Source organism: Myxocyprinus asiaticus, chromosome 37, assembly GCF_019703515.2.
Source record: "Myxocyprinus asiaticus isolate MX2 ecotype Aquarium Trade chromosome 37, UBuf_Myxa_2, whole genome shotgun sequence".
In the NCBI taxonomy this organism is placed as follows: Eukaryota; Metazoa; Chordata; class Actinopteri; order Cypriniformes; family Catostomidae; genus Myxocyprinus; species Myxocyprinus asiaticus.
This window is the reverse complement of record NC_059380.1, coordinates 41,733,951-41,756,713: the sequence shown is the minus strand read 5'-3', so window position 1 is coordinate 41,756,713 and position 22,763 is coordinate 41,733,951. Positions and strand designations below refer to the sequence as shown.

Sequence of the window (22,763 nt, the reverse complement as noted above, 5' to 3'; positions counted from 1 at the left end):
TATGAGTGTACTATCTCTCTCCACATGGAATGTAAATGGGTTGGGGCACCCCATAAAAAGAAGGAAGGTTATTACTTTTCTTAAACGTAAGAAATATGATATAGTGTTTCTTCAAGAAATGCATCTTTCCCCGCAGGAAGCTGAAAAATTTGGGAAGATATGGGGTGGACATGTTTTCTTTAGTGCTGGCTCAAGTAAGAGTAGGGGAGTCAGGGGTCAAGTGACGCCATGCAAGGAGCGGACGTGTGAGCGACGAGCTCTGCGCACTTTGCTGAATTTTCGATTATTCTCATGTTATAATCTGGTAATATTTGATACACCCAGTTGCACATTTGCCCTTTGTTGCAAAACATGGCAAAGAAGTCAACATCCTCGGGCTCTGGAGATATTAAAAGACACTTACTTGTTCAGGATGAAAGCCCCGACAGGCCTACAGACCGGGGACTCGATTTGGATGGCACGGCGGGAGAAGGAATCCAGCATCCGTTGTCCAACATGTCGGTGATGTTGACGAAGATTCTTGCTGACTTGGAGGATCTCGCTGTAATACGTCGATCGATTACGGCGATGGAAATAAAATTCTCTGAGTTAGGTACAGAGTGACTGATGCTGAAAAACGAATAGATTTTTTGGAATCTACGGAGAGGGAATTAGCCGCTAATCCACCCGCGACCAAAGTTGATCTGGAACATCTCCTTGAAAAGCTTGAAGATCTTGAGAATAGAAGCCGCAGGAATACGTTCGAATTGTTGGAATTCCTGAGCATGAGGAGGGCAGAGATATGGTGAAATTCCTAGATGAGTTTTTCCCGAGTCTGCTCGACATAACAGGCCACAAGCTGGAAATCGAGCGAGCTCACAGAGTGCCAGCTTGCAGATCTGCTGAGGGAGATAGGCCCAGATCGATTCTGGCCAGATTTCTGAGATCATCCGATAAAGATCTTGTGTTGCGCCAGGCGAGGAATAAAGAGAAGCTTTCTTGGAAGAACCATAATATTTTCTTGTTCCCGGACTTTGCTAGTTCGACAAGAGAGAAACGCGATCGGTTCAAGGAATGTAAGAAACTCTTACATCAGAAAAAGATCTCGTTTGCTCTGATGTTTCCTGCCAAACTGAGAATAGAAACGAAGGTCGGTCGCAAAGTATTCACATGTCCCAATCTGTCAATGTCTTTATAGAGTCAATGGCTGAGTAAACAATTGGATGTTTCTCATGTGAGTGGGTCTGACTCGCTGTACTAACTCTTGAGGAAGCTGGGCGACATTTTAGGTTCATTCTAGGTTAGATCTTGAAGGGATGTTGCAAGCCGCTGGCACCCCTCATGATATAATATTGGGAGGAGACTTTAATCTTTTGATGGACTCAGTCCTTGATCATAGTGAAGCAAAAGTGTGTAAGCCCCCTAGAGCAACATTGACACTTCACAGGATGTGTAAAAATCTTGGTCTTACAGATATTTGGAGACTTTTGAACCATCTGGTAGGGACTATAAATTTTTTTCATCAGTCCATAAGATTTATTCTCGAATAGATTTGTTTTTTAATATCAAAATCACTCATTCCATCTGTTGTTGATTGCTCAATTGGAAACATCTTAGTCTCAGATCATGCTCTGGTGAGTTTAGAGGTGTTGCCACATACAGAGAAAAAGAAATCATATAGTTGGTGCCTTAATGTATCCCTTCTGCAAAATCCTGATTTCCAACAAATGTTAAAGACTGAAATCAATGTCTATATGGAGACCAACTGGTCCTCAGTATCCTCTGTGGGCGTGGCTTGGGAGGCACTTAAGGCGGTTCTTAGGGGTCGGATCATACAGTATGCCTCATTCACCAAAAAATCCAAAGCACAAGAACTTGTAGAGTTGGGAGGAAATATTAAAAGTGCCGAGGCAGAGCTGAAGCACCATATGTCATCTGATGGCCTCAGAGAATTGACTCGATTGAAATACAGATATAATACTATTTTATTGCAGAAAGTGGAGTTTTGGTTATTCAGGGCAAGACAGTCATACTTTGAGTCGGGGGACAAAGCAGGGAAGCTTTTGGCTAGATATATAAAGCAGAGAGAGTCTCTTTCTACCATTCCCTCAGTGAAATCTGCTGGTGGTGAAATATTTACCTCGGCCATTGATATTAATAATTCCTTTAAAGAGTTCTGTCTTGATCTCTATGGTTCCACGTCTTCATCCACTGATGAAGATATTAGGACCTTTGTGGAACCATTAGATCTTCCTAAACTGATGACTGAGCAAAAAAACTCTCTTGATTCTGAGATAACCTTGGAGGAGCTTGATGAGGTAATTAAGGCCTTACCTACTGGCAAGGCTCCGGGGCCAGATGGCTTTTCCTCTGAGTTTTTCAGATCTTATGCTACAGAACTGGCTCCACTTTTGTTAGAATTTTATATGGAATCATTAAAGAATGGAAATCTTCCGCCAACCATGACACAAGCCCGGATCAGTCTGATTCTTAAAAAGATCCAAGTGAGGGTAAAAGTTACCATCCAATCTCCCTGATCCAGTTAGATGTAAAAATGTTGTCCAAAATTCTGGCTAATCGATTAAGTAAAGTTATGACATCACTTATACATATAGATCAGGTGGGGTTTATTCGGGGTCGCAGCTCTTCTGATAACATCAGGCGTCTCATCAATATCATGTAGTCAGTAGCGAATGATCAATCTCCGGTCGCTGCCATCTCTTTTGACGCCGAAGAGGCGTTTGATATGGTAGAATGGGATTATCTTTTTAAGATTTTGGAAAGGTATGGGTTTGGGAGTACATTTATTGGTTGGATTAAGTTACTTTTTAGACACCCTGTAGCAGCGGTGCAAACAAATGGATTAATTTCAGATTATTTTACTCTGGTTAGGGGCACCCGGCAGGGTTGCCCTCTTTCCCCATTATTGTTCTGTCTTGCCCTGGAACCATTAGCAGCCGCGATAAGAAAGGAGGATGATTTTCCAGGGGTGGTGGCAGGAGGTGTGCCGCATAAACTTCTGCTTTACGCAGATTATATTTTATTATTTGTCTCTGACCCCACTAGATCTATGCTTTGCCTCCACAGAATTATTAATTCTTTTTCCAAGTTCTCAGGATACAAAGTTAATTGGTCTAAATCCGAAGCTTTGGCTCTGACAGCGTACTGTCCAGTAACAGCTTTCCAGCCGGAGGCATTCCAGTGTCCCAAACAGGGCATTAAGTATTTGGGGATTTTATTCCCAGCAAATTTGTCTGATTTAGTTAGTGTTAATTTTGACCCTTTAATAAAAAGTTTTTCGAGTGATGTGGACAGGTGGGCTTCATTACATTTATCGATGATTGGGAAGGTTAATATTTATTCCAAAATTCAACTACCTGCTACAGTCCCTCCCTGTAGATGTTCCCCTCTCTTATTTCAAAAAATTAGTTAGCATAGCGAAGTTTTTCATTTGGAATGGTAAACATCCCAGATTGCATTTCTATAAGTTACACAGGCCGATTGACAAAGGTGGGTTAGGCCTACCCAAGATTTTGTTTTATTACTATGCATTCAGTCTCAGACATTTGGCTCATTGGTCACTTCCACCTGAGAGAGCCCTTCTCTGGTTTGTTATTGAACAGGCAGTTCTTGCCCCTATTTCGCCATTACAAAGCATCTCTATCAAACTAATCGGAAAAGTTAAGTTACACCCCGTTATTTCGCATTTACACTCGGTATGGACTAAAATGTCCAGACTGTTTAAATTGGACACTTATTTAAATGCTGCATCGAGCATATGGCAGAACCCAAGACTGTGTATTGGCAAGTCTCCTTTCTGTTGGCCGGAATGGATTGTGAGGGGGGTTGTTACACTCGGTGACCTATATGAAAGTGGTGTGTTGAGATCGTTTGAAAACTTGGTCCAACATTTTGGGATCCCCAGACCTCAGTTTTATAGGTATTTACAACTGCGTCACCTGCTTTGTACTATTTTTGGGAGTAGCACACCCCCACCTAAGGAGGCAGATGCTTTGGGAGAGGTGATTGCGGCTTTTGGAAAAGGTCATGAGGCATCAGTGTATTACTCCCTGATAATTCAGAGTCTGGGGGACGGAACCTTAACTTCTCTCAAGAGAGCATGGGAAAAAGATTGCAACTTGGCATTGGAGGAAGGAGTGTGGGCTAAGATTCTTAAAAACGTTAAGGGGTTTAAATGTTGATTTTATATATATATATATATATATATATATATATATATATATATATATATATGTTTTTCATTTCATTGTTATTGTATGATTTAATAATAAAAAAAAAGTTAATTACAAAAAATGCGCCGCACATCGCTGAAAACACTTCAAAAATATAAAAAAAGATATATATATATATGTATTTTAAAATATCTAAAAATCCATTTAAAACAGATGCATCCACCTGAGAAGAAGCATATAAGATATTTAGACTTGCTTTTAGAGAATAGATCTTGAATATAAGTATATTTTGTCTTTACTGCACTCGCAGAAGTATAACCAAGTGAAAAAATACACATATATACAAAATACACTTATATTTAAGATACATTCTCTTACAGCAAGTCTAAATATCTTATATGTTGCTTCTCAAGTAAAATGTATCTTGTTTTAAGGATTTTTAGATTATTTTAAATGGAAAACAAGACACAAACACTTGATAAAAAGAGGATTAATAAAAACTTAATAAAAAGTATTTCCTGTAATTCAGTGAATGTCATTTAGAGGTATTTTTAAAAGATGATTTTGACCTCTTTATTGTTAGTAAGCACATTTAATACAACCTTTTAAGTCGGGGCACAAGCTGAATAATCGATTAAGAGCTAATGATTAATCGTTGCAATAATCGCCGAATAGTCGAATAATCGTTCTAATAATCGTTAGATTAATCGATTAGCAAAATAATCGTTAGTTGCAGCCATAAAATAAATAAATAAAACCGTGAAACAAAGTGAGGGGGTGGGGGGACATCACAATCACATTGCATCTGTCTGCTTTGTAAAAATAAAATTAAAAATTGTCCAGTTTGTGAAAGGGTTAGTTCACTTTTCATCATAATTGTTTTGAAATCCAGTCAACTTGAATATTATATTATTGCAATACTAATAATGTTTAGAAATTATTATAGAAATATAATATTGTATGATAATAATTACCATTATTAATATATTAATAATAATAATTAATTATTTATTTATTTAATAATTTCTTAACTTACTATGCAGTCCCGGTAAACTCTCAAGCCTTTATATCGGCGGAAGCTTTTATTTTGCGTATAGTAAATTGTAGCAGCCAAATATAGAGGTATGTGAAATTACACAAATGTGCAATTAAAGTAACTCTGGGGCGCTTTAAATAATGCACTCAGCACGTGTTAATGCACCGAACTGAACGCAGAGCACATCTGTCACTCAGGGCAGCAGTTTGTGTGTATGGGATACACTGATCCCGTTTACATGTGTTTAAGAAAGCATTACACATTACAGGCAAAACAGCCGTGCACAAAGTTGCTGTGCAGCGTGCAGCATGTTGAGACTATTATTTATTTAATTAAATCGCAGTCCTCGCGGTTTGAAAATCGCACTAGGTCATATCGCGATTTTGATTTTATTTTGGTTAATCGTTCAGCCCTACTTGCTCTTACCTTGGACAGTTTTCTACAAAGTAAGCCATATTTTACTTGTCTGTGAGCTTGTTTGTATGAATTATCCAATGGTATATCTTAGATGTCCAGAACAAAATATACAGTCTTGCAGAAAAAGCATGCTAAACAAATCATCTGAAAAACATGTTATCGACTACTGCTGATGACTGTTATATATCATCTCCAAGGGGAGGATCTCAGCTTTCTAATGACACCTCGACTGAGCTTCTAGTCCACTCAGAGGCCGAGATATTCAACAGTGGGGTGGTGCATGAACTGAAAATTAGACTGAATGTCTTACATGTGACGAGCACATCTGTCAGGGCTGAGATGTGTTAGAGCGCCACCTACATTTCAGATCTGTATATTGTGATGGAGGGTGACAGAGGAAGAATTATTTTTTCTAGTACTTGCTGCCATCTAATGGAATGAAAAGAGACTTTTTGAAGGTGTATAGAATGAACACAACCAGAATTACATGATTCTTTTAAATTTGAGTGTGAAAAATTGCAGATGGCAGCCCAGAAATGCACCAGAGTTTAAGGAGAAAACTCACGGGTATTTCCTTGAATATCTTCTTCCTGAAATTATACAATTTGAAATGTCAGAACAAATGTTTTGGTCTTGTATTTGGATTCATAATTCAAAATAAACATTATATAACGAGCAATGATAAACTCACGTAGCACAACTCCATAAATACAGCAAACTGTCACTGCAATAACCAGCAGGAAAAAACTGGTAAAAACAACAACAACGGCCAAAGTAGAGATTTTGTTCAGTACTGCAAGAAAACAGACAGACAGAAAGAAGATTTGATCAGTGCTGGTTTGACTCATGAATAGTTTTAGTGTTTGGAACTGTAGCGAATGTGTATTTCACAAAGTTAGTTTATAAACTGAGACAGTGTCATACTCTCAAATTACTTCAAACTATTCTATATCATGTGAGAGGAAATTAAACAGCGCCACAGTCGCCTGATTCCAATTACTCAAGCTGTTTAGAATTGTAAATGGATTTATCCACAGGCACACTTACATGCAAATGAAATGCTTTTAAAAGTAAAGTGTGTTATAAAATACCACTTGGAATGTGGCACACAAGTTGTATATGGACTACTTTCATGGTGCTTTTATGGTGTTTTTAGTCCTTGTTTGTTCTTAGATCTTGACAGTCGTGTGGACCCTAGAAACTGGATATTTACACTTTTCTGCTTGAATCTACAGAGATGAATGCCATTATCTGGTGCAGTATGTAAAGAACAGCCATTACACTGTGGCGGTATGTGCCTAAAGGTGCGATAAATGGCAATATTGCTAATATGAAAATATTCTGTATAGGCCAGTGCTGTGATATATTATTATTGTAGTCTAATGATTTTTATTGGTTACCATTGTGCAAAAAAAAAAAAAAAAAATGGCATAAATAAATAAAATATTTAATATCATCTCTGCATATTGGTTATTGGACATGTACTGTAAACATAAAAAATAATCTGTATCGGCTGTAAGAATCCAATATTGGTCGATCTCTAGTGGATCTTGTATAAAAAAAGAGCTTCATAATGTATGATGTACACAACATATGAGTTTGGAACAACATGCGGGGGAGTAAATAATGACAGACTTTGTCCATTTTGGGTGAACTAGGTGTAATATTTGTTTAGGATTCAGTACACTCCTTGTTGATCAGCATCTTTGGACTGATGACTCTGGTGCTGTTGTCAAATTGATCAGAAGCTTCACAGTGGTAGAATCCAGCGCTGCGTGACTCCACAGACAATGACAGAACGGAGCCATCTGTCCAGTCCACAGTGTAGAAACCTCCTCTGCCCTCCAGTCTGGTTTTGTTGAGGAACCAGCGGTAATGAGGAAACGTTCCTCGCTCGACACTGCAGCGCAGAACCAGACCATACACTTGAAAGTCCCGTCCCACTTGTTTGAAGGGTATCATCGTTACAGCGCCACCTACAGACTCTGTCCAAGAGATATAAGACAGTCATGTGTTAGAACTAAGGCATTGATTTATTATTATGAAATTATTATATAATTAAATATAAATTATTTAAAAAAATAACGCTTTAAAAATAAATGCGATTATTCATGCTCCTTGGACATACACTATATTGCCAAAAGTATTCGCTCATCTGCCTTTAGATGCATATGAACTTAAGTGACATCCCATTCTTAATCCATAGGGTTTAATATGACGTCGGCCCACCCATTGCAGCTATAACAGCTTCAACTCTTCTGGAAAGGCTTTCCACAAGGTTTAGGAGTGTTTATGGGAATTTTTGACCATTCTTCCAGAAGCACATTTGTGAGGTCAGACACTGATGTTGGACGAGAAGGCCTGGCTCGCAGTCTTCGCTCTAATTCATCCCAAAGGTGCTCTATCGGGTTGAGGTCAGGGCTCTGTGCAGGCCAGTCAAGTTCTTCCACACCAAACTCGCTCATCCATGTCTTTATGGACCTTGCTTTGTGCACTGGTGCGCAGTCATGTTGGAACAGGAAGGGGCCATCCCCAAACTGTTCCCACAAAGTTGGGAGCATGGAATTGTCCAAAATCTCTTGGTATGCTGAAGCATTCAGAGTTCCTTTCACTGGAACTAAGAGGCCAAGCCCAGCTCCTGAAAAACAACCCCACACCATAATCCGCCCTCCACCAAATTTCACAGTTGGCACAATGCAGTCAGACAAGTACCGTTCTCCTGGCAACCGCCAAACCCAGACTCGTCCATCAGATTGCCAGATGGAGAAGCGTGATTCGTCACTCCAGAGAACGCGTCTCCACTGCTCTAGAGTCCAGTGGCGGCGTGCTTTACACCACTGCATCCGACGCTTTGCATTGCACTTGGTGATGTATGGCTTGGATGCAGCTGCTCGGCCATGGAAACTCACTCCATTAAGCTCTCTACGCACTGTTCTTGAGCTAATCTGAAGGCCACATGAACTTTGGAAGTCTGTAGCGATTGACTCTGCAGAAAGTTGGCGACCTCTGAGCATTATGCGCCTCAGCATCCGCTGACCCCGCTCTGTCATTTTACGTGGCCTACCACTTCGTGGCTGAGTTGCTGTCATTCCCAATCGCTTCCACTTTGTTATAATACCACTGACAGTTGACTGTGGAATATTTAGTAGCGAGGAAATTTCACGACTGGACTTGTTGCACAGGTGGCATCCTATCACAGTACCACGCTGGAATTCACTGAGCTCCTGAGAGCGCCCCATTCTTTCACAAATGTTTGTAGAAGCAGTCTGCATGCCTAGGTGCTTCATTTTATACACCTGTGGCCATGGAAGTGATTGGAACACCTGAATTCAATTATTTGGATGGGTGAGCGAATACTTTTGGCAATATAGTGTATGTAAATTCCATAATAAGGGATTTTCCCACTAACGGAGGAGTTCATGCTTGAAGTACCAGATTCATGTTTTTGTGAGTGTCAGTCAGCAGGGGGCGGTAAGTGCAACTCCAGCTGTACAGACAACAAACCGACAGCTGGACAAAGCAGAGTGCAGGGACCCCCTGTTTTCACTGGAATGTAAATGCAACGCAAGCCAATACATTTAACACTTTTGTCTTTGCCCCCCCCCCAATTATCCCTGTGCCCCCCAAGTGCAAGTGAAGCACTTGGCGTCATAACGTCAACCATAAAAATAACGAGAGTGTGCTGGAGAAACACTTGCACAACACCATTAAAAACACTGGCGGCAACGGAAGACACACTCGCGGAAGACGATTAATTAATTAACAAATCATGTAATTCATTTGATAAATTTTAATTGATTGACAGGCCTAGTTTGGAATCATTTAGATGTAATTTCAAAGAGACAGAAACAAATATTTTCTAATTTTAAAAGCTGCTGTAAGCAAATTTTTTTAAAACACATAAAATGTCCTGACTAATGTGGCACTAGCATCACTGAACAGAATTGCAAAAATAACACATTTTTTAAAGAAGGTTGCAGAAAACTCCCTCCGTCTTCCATTGGTTGTACAAACAGAAGAATGTTCTGATAGTATCACGGATACACTTTTAGGTAGAAGTCAACCCACGAAGGTCTTACTTATAGTTGACTGCATATAAGATGGGATATGAGAAGGAATTTTAACATTGAAAAAAATAACATCCACTTTAAGAGATGTCAAACCACTGAACACACTGTATAGTTTGTCACGCACAGTTCTCATTTTACATCGAGTTAAATCTAGCAGTGTATGATCGCTCTAATTCCACTGTATTTTGGTTAATTGAGATAAAAAAAACATTTGCGCTCCACATACCGACAGTCAGGCTGATGGGTTCACTCAGCTGCAAGCTGCCCTCGTTGCTGGCGTTACATCTCACCCAGCCCATGTTTTGGTTCAGCTCAATGGGCACACTGAAAATAGCGCTCGTTCTGTGGGTAGTTTCAGTGGCGATGATCTTAGTGTTGTTTAACAGTCTGAAGGTGTTCGGTGGAGTTCCTTTCTCAGATCGGCATGTGATGATTGCTTTAAATTCACCAAACGCAAGCTTCACAATATTAAGTGAGATTTCAGGCTTTGACAAATGTTCTAGAAAGAGAAAGTGACATGATTATTTACTGAACATCTCCTTGTGTTCCACAGAAGAAAGAAAGTCTTGCGGGTTCGAAACAACATCAGGATGAGTAAATAATATTAAAGAATTCCCTTTTAACTATTAATCTATAAGAGGCATTCTAGTTTTATTCTGTATTTTTCACCTTTGACATGAACATGTATGATGTCACTGATGGCACTAAAGATCATTGTGTTATTGTACTGGTTTGATGCCACACATGTATAGTTGCCCGTATGTTGCCCAGACAGTCTGTGAATTGTCAGAGAGTCTGCAGTCCTGTCATACGGCATTTGAATCTCCATTCCGTTCCGTAGCCAATCATACAAGACGTAAGTGCCTTTTGTTATGTTGCAGTGGAGCATCAAATTCTGCCCCTCCCACAAATCATCAGTGGACGGGTGAGAAATGATTGACACTTTCTCCACTGGACCTGCAAAAGACCAATGAAAATATTTCAAAGATTAGAGGAATGAAAGTTCTGTCATCATTTACTCACCCTCATGTAGTTCCAAACCTGTACAGCTTTGTTTCATCTGTGGAACTCAAAAGGGGTCTTAGTAAACTTCATGTTCACTTTTGTTGAATAGAAAAGTTCATCTGTTAGTCACTCTGGATAAAAGTATCTCTGCCTGAACATTCTGCTCAACATGGAACAAAGAAAGTCATGCAGGTTTGCAACAACAAGAGAGTAGTAAATTATGAGGGAAGTTTAATTTCCTGAAAGATTCACATGTTAAACTTGTGTCGTGTCACTCACTGATGACTTTAAGTCTCAGAATGTTGCTGAGTGTGCTCTCGATATCTGTGTTATTGTGTCCACTGGCTTCACAGATGAGTACACTGTCCTGTGCGATAGTGACTGGAAAATTAAAAACTGCCTCTTGTCCTGAGAGAGCGGAGTACTCCCCGAGGTTTTTCTTGAGGTTGGCTTGATAAAGATAAAGTGTGTATGAGACACCCAACTCTTCCGGAATCTCTGGAACTGCACAGAAAAAAGTCACATAGGAATATTCCATTGCAGTGGATGGACCGATCAGAACCGGATTTTTGAGCTTGTATGTACCCACAGCACCTGCAATGCAAAATCCATTGTGAAATCAATGGAGACACATGTGCATTAACACAAAACAGATGTATGTATAATGCCCGAAAAGTAGATGGACACTTTCGAATGTGTGAATGTCATTGCATTGGATAAGAGATTCAAAAGAACCGGCTCATTAGAGTCATATGTTTGGGAATCGGTCTACACTGGACGTTCAGTGTGTTTCACACTGTAAATGACCTTCACACATGTTGAGTGTCCAAGACCGTTTTGGAGCCTTTGCTTATGGCAAGCCATTTTAACATTTAATCATATGCAGGATATGAATCATAGATATCAGCAATTCTATTTTCACTAGCTAAAATGTCAATTCTTAATATCAGGAATGAAATTACTACTAGTGAAAATAATTAAGCTAATTTTTTTATATCAGTGATAACATTTGCACTAGCAAAAACATTCATTCTTGCTATAAAACAACTACGGCATCATTTGCAAAAAATACACATTCTTGATATCAAAAATGGAATTTCAACTAGAAAAATAAACTTTATTCATATCTGTAACAATTATTTTCTAGCAGAATTTAACAGTGATCTATGGCAAGCCGTTTCGACATTTAATCAGGAGCAGGATTTGAATCATAGATATCAGCAGTTAAAATTCTAATTGTTGATATCAGGAATGGGCTTTTGCACTAGTAATAATTTTATTACTGATATTAAAAATGATCATTTTTACTAGTAAGACGTACATATGTGTATCTGATATGTGTATTTGGAATTTCAACTAGTAAGAAATACATTTTTGATATCCATAATTGTGTTTTAAACAGGAGTGACTGGCAGATCATTGTGAAATTCTACTAGTGGAAATGCACTTACAGATATAAAAAATTTGTTTTTACTAGTTTAAATTAAATTTTTTATATGAAGAATGGGTATTTCACAGGGGCCTGGTTAGCTCAGCAAGTAACAGCTCTGACTATCACACCTGGAGTCGTGAGTTTGAATCCAGGGTGCACTGAGTGACTCCAGCCAGGTCTCCTAAGCAACCAAATTGGCCCGGTTGCTAGAGAGGGTAGAGTCACATGGGGTAACCTCCTCGTGGTCGCTATAATGTGGTTCTCGCTCTCGGTGGGGCACGTGGTGAGATGTGCGTGGATGCCGTGGAGAATAGCGTGAAGTCTCCACACGCGCAAGGTCTCCGCGGTAATGCGCTCAACAAGAAAAAAAAAGAATGGGTATTTCTGCAAGTAATGATGTCATTTATATATCAAAAACTAACATTTTTACTAGTGCAAATGTAATTTCTAATATAAAAAATTAGCACTTTCACCAGTAGTAATTCCATTGCTGATATCAGGAATTAGCATTTTAACTAGTGATACTTACCTGTTAATTGTTAATAGCTAAGTTAAATAACTGTTGATATATATAATTAATATCCTCCATATGATTTAATGTTGAAATGGCTTGCAATAGCAGATAGTTAGTAAACATGATGAGGCGGTCCATTACCTGTCCTTGGATACGAGATAGAAGAACCTAGACAGAGAAAATATAAATATAATGAAAAAAGACATGAAAAGACTCCAACCAACAAGCAGGAAAACTGTTTTTACCTATCAGAATCAGTGTAAGAATCATCGTTCCGATCCCAACTCAAGAAGAACACTTGACCTGGATAATCCAGACAGTTATAATGTGAAGAGGATAGATATAGCTCAAAAACAATCAAATAAAGCTGATCCAAAAGAACCAAGAACCAGATTATATCAGGCCCAAAAGGCAGAAACCCCCAGATACAACCTGATGGAATCCAGTTGAATAGAAACAGTGCAGCGGTCAGAGAACTAGTGGATATTTGAATGATGGACGTGTTGTAATATACTTTAAAAGCATGTTCTCCTCACATACACCTCACTCTTAACACAACTGATAGGACACACCCTAAACAGACTCTTTAAAACTCCATGTGTCGGGACAAGATAATGTACATGCCAAGACGAACCACTGCCAACCCTGCTGAAAACAGTCACCGGTATATGATGTGTTTTAGTGCTGGTCCACAGCACTGGATGCTGAAGGTTTTGAATTAAATTAACTGGCAAGACCTCACTGGTTAACCAGCATTACCAGAAAAAACATACTGGTCGACCAGCTTCATCAGTTGAGTATTGATGGTGAAAAACATGGCCATGCTAGACAGCATAAATCAGTATGGGAATTTCATGCTGGGTGATACAGCTAAAAAGCTATAAAATCAATGATATATAATTTTGTTTAATAAGGTACAATTTTGATTGCTCTAGTTGCAAAAAAGAAAAAAAAGAAAAAAGAAATAAAGAACTATACCTGAAACCAGGAAAAAAACACTATATAACAAATACTCAATATATCGCCTTAGAGAAGCTACTAGTAAATTAGTCTAGTATTTTCAGATGTGGAGTTAAATGATTTCCTCTGGTAAAAGTGTGCTGTGCTCTGTGCTGTGGCTTGACTTGAATTTACTTCTGAATTTGAACCACAGCTTTTCCAAATGTTGGTTGGAAGCTGGTGACGACAGGAAGTTTGGAGGCTGTATCTTGGCAACACTTTGGCATATTATAATGAAATGTAGTATGTGAGCTTGGGACGGTGCCCTGAGAGTACTGTAAGAGTTTGGCGACAGCATCACTTACTGGTCTAAATTAAGGTTAAAGGGATAGATTACCCCAACATTTATATTCTGTCACCTTTATGTTGTTCCAAACTTGTATGAGTTTTTTTTTTCTTCTATGGAACACAAAAGGACATGTTAGACAAACAGTTAAGTGTTTTCTTGACATCTAGAAATTTGTTTACTATGGAAGTAAATTAATGACAAATGTCTTTGGGGAAAAAAAGCATGCTGAGTTGCACTAATTGCTTAATAAATGAATTGCATTAACATTGCTTACATATTTTAGTTTTGTATATTTAAACTATGAACATTTCAATTGAAAACATTTTATACATAATTTCATCATTTAAAAATTCAGTAATACATTTTCACATTTTCAAGTTCCAAAATAATAAGAATAATAATCATAATAATAATAATAATAATAATAATAATAAATCTTTGTTATTGAACAGGTAATATTTGGTCCATTATATATTTTGGTTTATATTAAGTGAAATATAATGACCAAATATTACCTATCAAAAAAAAAAAATAATAATATTTTGGAACAGAATTTTGGAAGGTGAATTTTTATTATTGAATTTTTAATGATGAAATTTTGTATGAAATGTTTTCAATTGAAATATTCACAGCTTAAATATACAACCATATGAAATTGCATCCCCAAAAAATGCAAGTACTGTTAATGCAATGTGTTTCTTCTTCAATTAATGCAATTCAGTGTGCTCTTTCGTTTCAAAGAGATTTTGTCATTAATATACTTCCATAGTTTTCCTTAAAAAGAAAGTGAATAGTAACATTCTGCCAAACATCTCCATGTGCGTTCCACGAATGAAAGTCTTACAGGTTTAAAACTACAAGAGGGTGAGTACATGATGAAAGAATGTTCATTTTTGGGTGAACTGTTCCATTAAACTGCTCATAACTTTTGAAATAATATTCCTGCTGTCCTGTAATTCTTACAATCTTGCTTAATTCAATATACAATATGTCACGTATTTGCTGCTTGCAGATGTTTCTCATTGTGACTGAAAACAACTTGAATAGAAAGAAACATTTAAGAAGCATTTTTATTAATATAGAAAAGCTGTACAATCACAATAAAACAACACATACGTTTAAGAACATAGAAAACATTAAAGATGGCAGTGTGGGGGCCTGGGTAGCTCATTGGTAAAATATGCTGGCTACCACCCCTGGAATTCGCTAGCTCACTAGTTCAAATCCAGGGTGCACTGAGTGACTCCAGCCAGGTCTCCTAAGCAACCAAATTGGCCCGGTTGCTAGGGAGGGTAGAGTCACATGGAGTAACCTCCTCGTGGTCGCTATAATGTGGTTCGTTCTTGGTGGGGCGCGTGGTGAGTTGAGCGTGGATGCCGCGGTGGATGGCGTGAAGCCTCCACACGCGCTATGTCTCCGTGGCAACGCACTCAACAAGCCACGTGGTAAGATGCGCAGATTGATGGTCTCAGACGCGGCGGCAACTGGCATTCGTCCTCTGCCACCCGGACTGAGGCGAATCACTACGCGACCACGAGGACTGGGAATTGGGCATGCCAAAAAAAAAAAAAAAAAGATGGCAGTGTGGTTTTTTTATTTTTTTTTTTATTTATTTTTTTCCTCCCCTTTTCTCCCCAATTTGGAACGCCCAATTCCCAATGCACTCTATGTTCTCGTGGTGGCGTAGTGACTCACCTCACTCCGGGTGGCGGAGGACGAATCTCAGTTGCCTCCGCATCTGAGACCGTCAATCCGCGCATCTTATCACGTGACATGTTGAGTGTGTGGAGGCTTTACGCTATTCTCCGTGGCATCCATGCACAACTCACCACATGCCCCACCAAGAGCTAGAACCACATTATAGCGACCACGAGGAGGTCACCCCATGTGACTCTACCCTCCCTAGCAACCGGGCCAATTTGGTTTCTTAGGAGACCTGACTCTTTACTCACTGAGCTACCCAGGCCCCGAACAGGATGTTCTTAAAAATAAACCAGCCTGAGGTGGTTTGCTGGTCTTAGATGGCCACCAAGCTCTGGTACACTGGAAATACTGGTCTAGTTTGGTGGTTTTAGAGGGATTTTGTGCTCTTGACAGCTTGGCAGCCAACCTAGATCAGCCAAAAACCAGCTTGACCAGTCTGAGTGTCCAAATTAAACCTGCTAAGACCAACAGATCTTAGACTTAAGCTGGTCTCTTCAGCGGGGAACTGAGGTGATTTCGTTCATAATGGGCTGAAATGTTCAGAAACCTCCACAAAATCTCGTATGTCCAGTCGAGTAGTTCTACCTCTATACCTCGAACTCCTTGATGATGGTCTTCATTTCTACAGCTTGAGCTTCATAGGAAATATCAGTTACTGGAACTCGCTGTGTATTGCTGTGAGGGACAGAAAAAAAAGGTAGTGCCGTTCTTTATAGCAGAATGCGGCATGATCTATTTGAATAAAGTTTATGAGAGACTAACCTCGTCGTCTCAGATTGGTTCACTTCCTCTGAAACAAAGAGAGACAACAGTATGTCATGAAAACATCATGGTACACTTATCAAAAAGACGTGATAGAATGAAAGTACAGAACTCACGGTTACTGCTGTGGTTTCCACTGTTGGTGTTTCGTAGGATACAATATGTTCCTCCAATAATGACCATAGATAAGAAACCACAGAAAACTATAGCAATGACCTCCATGGGTGTCGCTCGCAAATCTGTTTAAGAATAAATGAAATTATCATGAAAGGACTTTCTTTAAAATCCCAAACTGTGTCATTCCAGATTTTATAGTATTTTCGTAATAGTGTGTAGAAATTGCATCTTTTTTCATACAATGAAAGTAAATGGTGACTAGAGGTTTAACCAGTGGCGGGCCATGCATTTTAAGTCTAGGCCTTCAGTGTGATCCATGCCATTAAGAAAACACAGTTTCACAATGAATAAGACAACGTATGCCTTTGGGCATCATACATTATGTCACAGCTAACTAATAATACCAACTGACATTTTAAAAACACGTCCACGCATGAAAGCCAGAACTTGAAACGACACTTAATGCTCAAGCAAGCCTCCAGAGAAGCAGAGAAGGCTTTGCTGGCCCTGAGAAATCACCACTGACACTCAGGAAGATATACAAAGTAAGTGATAAACGTTCACTTTATTAAGTAATATCGATAAATGAGTTCATTTCCACATTACATGATATTAAAGCTTGTTTAACAAACGCCTGCAGAAACAGGTGTATAAAACATTATAATCTCTTTTGATAATCATACTCCTGAAGCACAAATGCTAGCGCTGCAGCACTGTTTATCAGTTGGGTTGCTAGGAGACATCTCTAATGAGAGTCAATCGCCTGCTAAGCTAATGGGAGCGTTGCAGTTCCGAATATCGGGGAATGGAATGCATTTATTGTCGCAGATATCAAGTAGGAATATCCCTCATCCAACTTGAATGAAGTGCAGCATAACGGTGTACCCTGATGAAATGAAATTTATTGTAAGCAACATTTAAATCACAAATATTATTAGATGGATTTTTCCAGGTATTATAGACCTCCTTGGTAGATTCATATGAAAAATTATTATTTATGAATGTCTGTTCGGGAATGTTCATTTCACAAAACAGTCATGCTGCAGTTAAAATTAGGCTTGCTTGAGCATTAAGTGTCGTTTCAAGTTCTGGCTTTCGTGTGTGGACGTGTTTTTAAAATGTCAGTTGTATTATTAGTTAGCTGTAACATGATGTATGATGCCCAAAGGCATAGGGTGTCTTATCCATTGTGAAACTGTGTTTTCTTAATGGCATGAATCACACTGAAGGCCTAGACTTTTAATGCATGGCCCGCCACTGCTGAGTGTGGACATGTTTGTGTGACATCATGCCCCTGCATCTCAGGAAATCTGAGTTGAGAATTTCTGCATGAGCCTACAAGTTGTAATTCTGACTTAAAGATGCATTCCATTGCACTTTTCCTAGTAGGAAGTTGTAAAATCCGACTTTCTGAGCTGAATGGAACGCAGCACTACTTTTCAAAACTTGATCCGACACTGAATCACACGATCATGCAGAACATCTCGTGTTTGTAAATCCATAAGGATCTCTTTGTCAATGGCAATACCACCAGTGATAACAGCCGACTCATCAGACAGATCTCGCGCTCTTCACTTTCAAATTACATCACTTAAAGGATGAAAAATATGCATTTATTTGGCATGTTACACCAGCAGAGAAGGCTTTGCTGGCCCTGAGAAATTGCCACTGGGTTTAACGATAGGGGATTTTGCCATTACCGATAACTAAAGTGGTGAAAAAGGCTGATAACATTTAATCAGCCGAATTTATGTAATCCCAACTCAAATGGATTAAATAATACTTCACAATTTCACAAATGTAAATGGTAGAATGCAGTTGTGATGAAGAGGTGGCCGTGGCCGGTCTGAGAGGATTCATGCCTGGCACTGAGTTGTCCAATCAGCGGGGGAGAGATAAAAGGAGGAGCTGGGGACGCCAGAGAGAGAGAGAGAGAGAGAGAAAAAGTGGCTCGCCGGTCCCCAAACACGAGTCCTCCGTCCCCTGGCGGACGGCAATGGCGAGGACTCCACGGCAGCACGTCCCTCCTCCTTCCCGGGTTTCGGCACCAGTGTGGCAGACAAGCCTCTCTTTCATCGAGAAAGGAGGAAGCAGGAACCGGACTAACAATCAAAAAGACTTTAATTCAACATAAAACACTAAACTGAAACATAACAAAAGCGCACACACAAAACACTGTCTCTGGCATCCTCTCTGGCATCCCCGGCTTCTCCTTTTATCTCTCTCCCGCTGATTGGGCAACTCAACGCTGGGCGTGAATACTCTCGGCCCGGCCACGCCCTCCTCCTTGTCACAGCAATAAAATCAACTTGTGACAAAATGTTCTAGAATTGTGTTGCTTTAGTTCATTTTAATTATGTAAATTGAACAGGCAGCACAAATCCTTTTTTTTTGTTAAAGTGAGTCCAAATGAATAAAATCCCAGATGCAGTTAACCAAAATCCCAAGAATAACCCACCGTGTGCATTGCAGGATAAAAATATGGATGAATATTGTTAGTAATGAAAGATTCAGATACAGCATATCCTCACATGATTGTTTATTTCACCTCTAGAGGGCGCTGCTATACTGTAGTAGATCAAGGCCGTATTAACTGTAGAATCCTCCAGCGCCGGCCACAGAGAAACAAAATCGGCAACTATCGGCATAGATTTTTGCAGATAACCGATAGTTCCAAAAAACAACTATCTGCACCGATTAATCGGTAAAACTGATATATTGGTCTACTTCTAATGGTGACTGAGGCTAACATTCTGCCAAACATCTCCTTTTGTGTTCCACAGAGGAAAGAAATTCATATGGGTTTGCTACAACATGAAAAAAACATTATTTTTGGATGAACTAACACTTCAATGATCAATTGACGGCATCTGCGGGACTAACGGGACTAACTTTACCTGTCTTCTTTATTAGGATTTCCTCACTCTCCACCCAGGTTGAGTTGTCATCAAAACTGTCTCTCGCCTGACACCGGTAATACCCCGGGCTCGCCGCGTTGATGTCTGTGAGGAACAAGATCTGCCCGTGTTGAGTGAGAACGTGAGAGTCGCCCTCTGCTGGCAGGGAAGAATGATTCAGAGACCAGGAGAAGGCAGGAAATGTTCCTCTGGTGGGCACACATGAGAGTTGGGCTGCTGCCACCTCTGCATCTGCGTTATGGAGGTATGTTACCATCACATTCACAGCGCCACCTACTGGAACTAACACAGATGCATGAGGAGATTGAGATATGAGGAGGTTAGTGTTACATCCACAAATAGCAAGAGCTTCTTTGGAGTGGATTTGTCAAATTTGCCAGATTAATGGCTTCAAATCTTTTAAAGATATTCTCTTTTTTTATTTTTCATAGAGAGTCATGGAAGGAAAGAAAATCAAGGTGTGAGCGAGAGGGGACAGGGATGCAAACATGAACATGCCCCATGAGCATGACAGCATAACGTGGTGTTTTCAGCGTATGAGCGGCTTCACACATTCATTTAATTAAGTTGCATCCTTTTGCGGTTTAATAGTCACACCAGGACATATCACAATTTTAATTTGATTAATTGTGCATTAATTCCTACAAAACATACAAATATGTCAAATTCGTGTGTTAGCATTTAAAAGCAGTTTTGTATAAGTCAGTTAGCACACGGGTATCAAATAGAGTCGGTACTTGGTACTACCAGTACTGCAGAAACACTGGTATTGTTACTCATTTTTTTATTTTGGTATCGACTTGGTAGCAAAATATCGGTACTTTTGACATCAACACAAGCACATACTACTACTCACCCACTTCCAGCTGCAGCGGATCTGAGATGAGCTGTTGTGTTTGCGTCTCAGCTTTGCATTGAGCAGATCTCACTTTCAGAGCGACGGGCAAAACAAACCATGTGTCCAGTGAATCCACACGTTTCACGTCCATCTCCTCGTCATTTAAGAGAAAGCGGAAAGTCAGTGGCGGACTTCCACGTGCCACACGGCAGCTAATGTTGGCAATCAAAGCTGAGCCGTTATAGAAAACCGTAAATGACAACTTAGGCGTTGAGATGTATTCTGTAAATCAAATGGAAATGATTAGCAGAAATAAGGATATAAATGTTCCCATGTTTAAAAGATAGGACTTGATTTTAGTAATTCTTTACTTTTCACAATGACGTTGAGACTTCTGCTGCTGGAGGATCTCGGGTTGACCAGCACCTGGTTTTGTGCAGTGCATGAATACATCCCAGCGTGATGTTCACTCACGGTGTCCACTGTAAGTGTGTTTTCAGACAGCCGATAGAGATCAGAGGGCACTACCACTTCCTGTTTATGGTACCATGTGTAGGACAAATGTGTCCCTTTCCTGACGAGACAGCTCAGGACGAGTCGTTCTCCTTCATAGATGATCGGTGGATCAGGAACTGACCTCAAACTGGCTCCTACGACAGGAACTGTTGAAAACAATCTTGATTTTTGTATCTCAATAATTCTCAATGAAACATTCTAGTACGTTTTTGTAGCAAAATAAGATCCAGAGCTGAATTAATAACTAAATAAATTGAATTAATGCAGTCATGCAGTATGGTGCACTTCCTTAGCTCTTCAGTATAAGTGCATGTAGATGTGAACTCATTTAGTGATGCCGTTTGAGCGTTTCCAAAGAAACATGTTGTTTCTGAGTCAGAGAATGACAAGATTTTTGTTATATGAAGGTCTCATTAAAACCGAATTGGAAAGTTTTCATCAGGCCTTCATCATTTATTTTTAGTACTTTTCAAATGTCTTTTATGTGTAGATTTGACTGTTTTCACAACGAGTCACGTGATAAGATGCACGGATTGACGGTCTCAGAAGTGGAGGCAACTGAGACTTGTCCTCCACCACCCGGATTGAGATGAGTAACCGCGCCACCACGAGGACCTACTAAGTAGTGGGAATTGGGCATTCCAAATTGGGAGAAAAAGGGATAAAAAAATAAAATAAAAAATAAATAAATAAAAATAATGTCATTTCCAGCACAGAATTCTATTAAACACAAAACAGAATTTGAGATGTGCTGGAGATGAATTTTCATGAATCTCCTGTGATGCATGAACACACACTGATGGACATTATTAGTAGAACAATTAAATAAATGCGTGAACAAATGTTTGAACCAGACTTTACTTTCTAGAAGTCCACAGTGATGAAAGTGCCTGAAGTTAAAGAAACACAATGACAGTAATTCCAACAGGTGTGAATGCAGTGTAATATCTCTATATTTTACTTACTCACTGCTTGTAACTGTACAGTGTTGCTGGTTTGACCTCCTGTAGTCACCCTGCAGTAGTACTTGCCCTCTGACCCCTCTGTAACCTTTAGGCTGAACGTGACCTTGGCATTTTCTTCTGTTGCTATCAGAATCCCTGCATCCTTTCGGAGTTCATAGGTCAGAGGTGAAGACCACCCTTTAACCTCACAGTGAAACTGGACTTGAGATTTCAGATAGGCCTTACTGGGGCCGGATAAAACCGGATTCAAACTCGATCCACCTGCACAGATAACAAAGGCTAAAAGAGATATAAAACTGATATGAAATGCAAGTAAACTTTCTGTGGTAACAGACATACCAGTTTCTGTCACGAGTCTCACCAAAACTGCAACACAACAGGAGAATACAGTAAATATACAGAACTTAGGACGCAAATGGAGAATTTAATCAAAATGAGATTTATCTTATAACTTTATTTCTGGACAATGACATTTAACAGCTGAGCATGAATAGAAAAAATTCATTGAGAGTATGAGTATTTGCGATCAGACTTTGACCGATTCCTTCATGAAAAGTTCAAATCTACCTACAGAAGCTGCCGATGCCATAACAATGACAGTGATCCGTAAAATATAATTTATGTCAAATCCAGAGGCTGTCCTGATGGAAATTTAAAGAAGCCCAAATGTCCAGTAATCTTTTGTTAATAACAATTTTTTGGGGCATTTACAGATCATTTTGAATGAAGAGCCCACTGACAGCAATTCTTTTCTGGGGTCTGGAAATATATTTCACTCTTGAAATATAGAAGGATTTGAATAATTTCCATGAAACGTAAAAATTCCCTGATATTTGCAGGTTTTCCATGACTGTTTAATTAAAAATATCATTAACTCACCTGAGAGAGACATGAAGAGGAAATAGAGGATTCCGCCCATCCTATAGTTCTTTACCGATCCACTGACATCATGAATCTATACTGCCGTGTATAAATACATGTCACAGTGTGTGTGTGTGTGTGTGTGTGT

General features: G+C 39.4%; 2 protein-coding genes across 12 annotated transcripts in view; both read right to left on the bottom strand.

Annotated features, from left to right (window-relative positions):
* si:dkey-93h22.7 (Fc receptor-like protein 5) overlaps positions 1-16,291 on the bottom strand; it is a 22,576-nt gene extending 6,285 nt beyond the window's left edge. For 2 of the 10 annotated variants that reach the window (XR_007895027.1, XR_007895028.1), the window contains exons 1-9: positions 12,892-13,187; positions 12,788-12,814; positions 10,980-11,294; positions 10,365-10,652; positions 9,922-10,194; positions 7,311-7,610; positions 6,317-6,418; positions 6,191-6,215; positions 5,936-6,054 (exon numbers count right to left, since the gene is read on the bottom strand). Coding sequence is in view for 6 of the 10 variants with exons in the window: in XM_051676207.1 (XP_051532167.1) it covers positions 5,986-6,054; positions 6,191-6,215; positions 6,317-6,418; positions 7,311-7,610; positions 9,922-10,194; positions 10,365-10,652; positions 10,980-11,294; positions 12,788-12,814; positions 12,892-12,916 (1,424 nt within the window). In the remaining 4 variants the exon portion in view is untranslated. Of the gene's footprint in view, positions 1-5,935; positions 6,055-6,190; positions 6,216-6,316; positions 6,419-7,310; positions 7,611-9,921; positions 10,195-10,364; positions 10,653-10,979; positions 11,295-12,787; positions 12,815-12,891; positions 13,188-16,231 lie in introns of those variants that run through there. The other 8 variants (XR_007895029.1, XR_007895030.1, XM_051676206.1 and 5 more) reach the window with 5 other exon arrangements.
* On the bottom strand, positions 15,803-22,763 carry LOC127428119 (Fc receptor-like protein 5). 2 transcript variants are annotated; one of them, XM_051676214.1, is made up of 9 exons: positions 22,634-22,763; positions 22,094-22,120; positions 21,755-22,015; positions 20,645-20,935; positions 20,292-20,555; positions 19,415-19,717; positions 16,517-16,639; positions 16,401-16,428; positions 15,805-16,313 (listed from the first exon to the last, which is right to left on the bottom strand). In XM_051676214.1, the coding sequence occupies exons 1-9, from the start codon at positions 22,671-22,673 to the stop codon at positions 16,226-16,228; spliced, it is 1,425 nt and encodes a 474-aa protein (XP_051532174.1). In that variant the 5' UTR covers positions 22,674-22,763; the 3' UTR covers positions 15,805-16,225. The 2 variants fall into 2 exon arrangements, with proteins under 2 accessions (XP_051532175.1, XP_051532174.1); XM_051676215.1 differs by lacking the exon at positions 16,517-16,639 and having other exon boundaries at positions 15,803-16,313.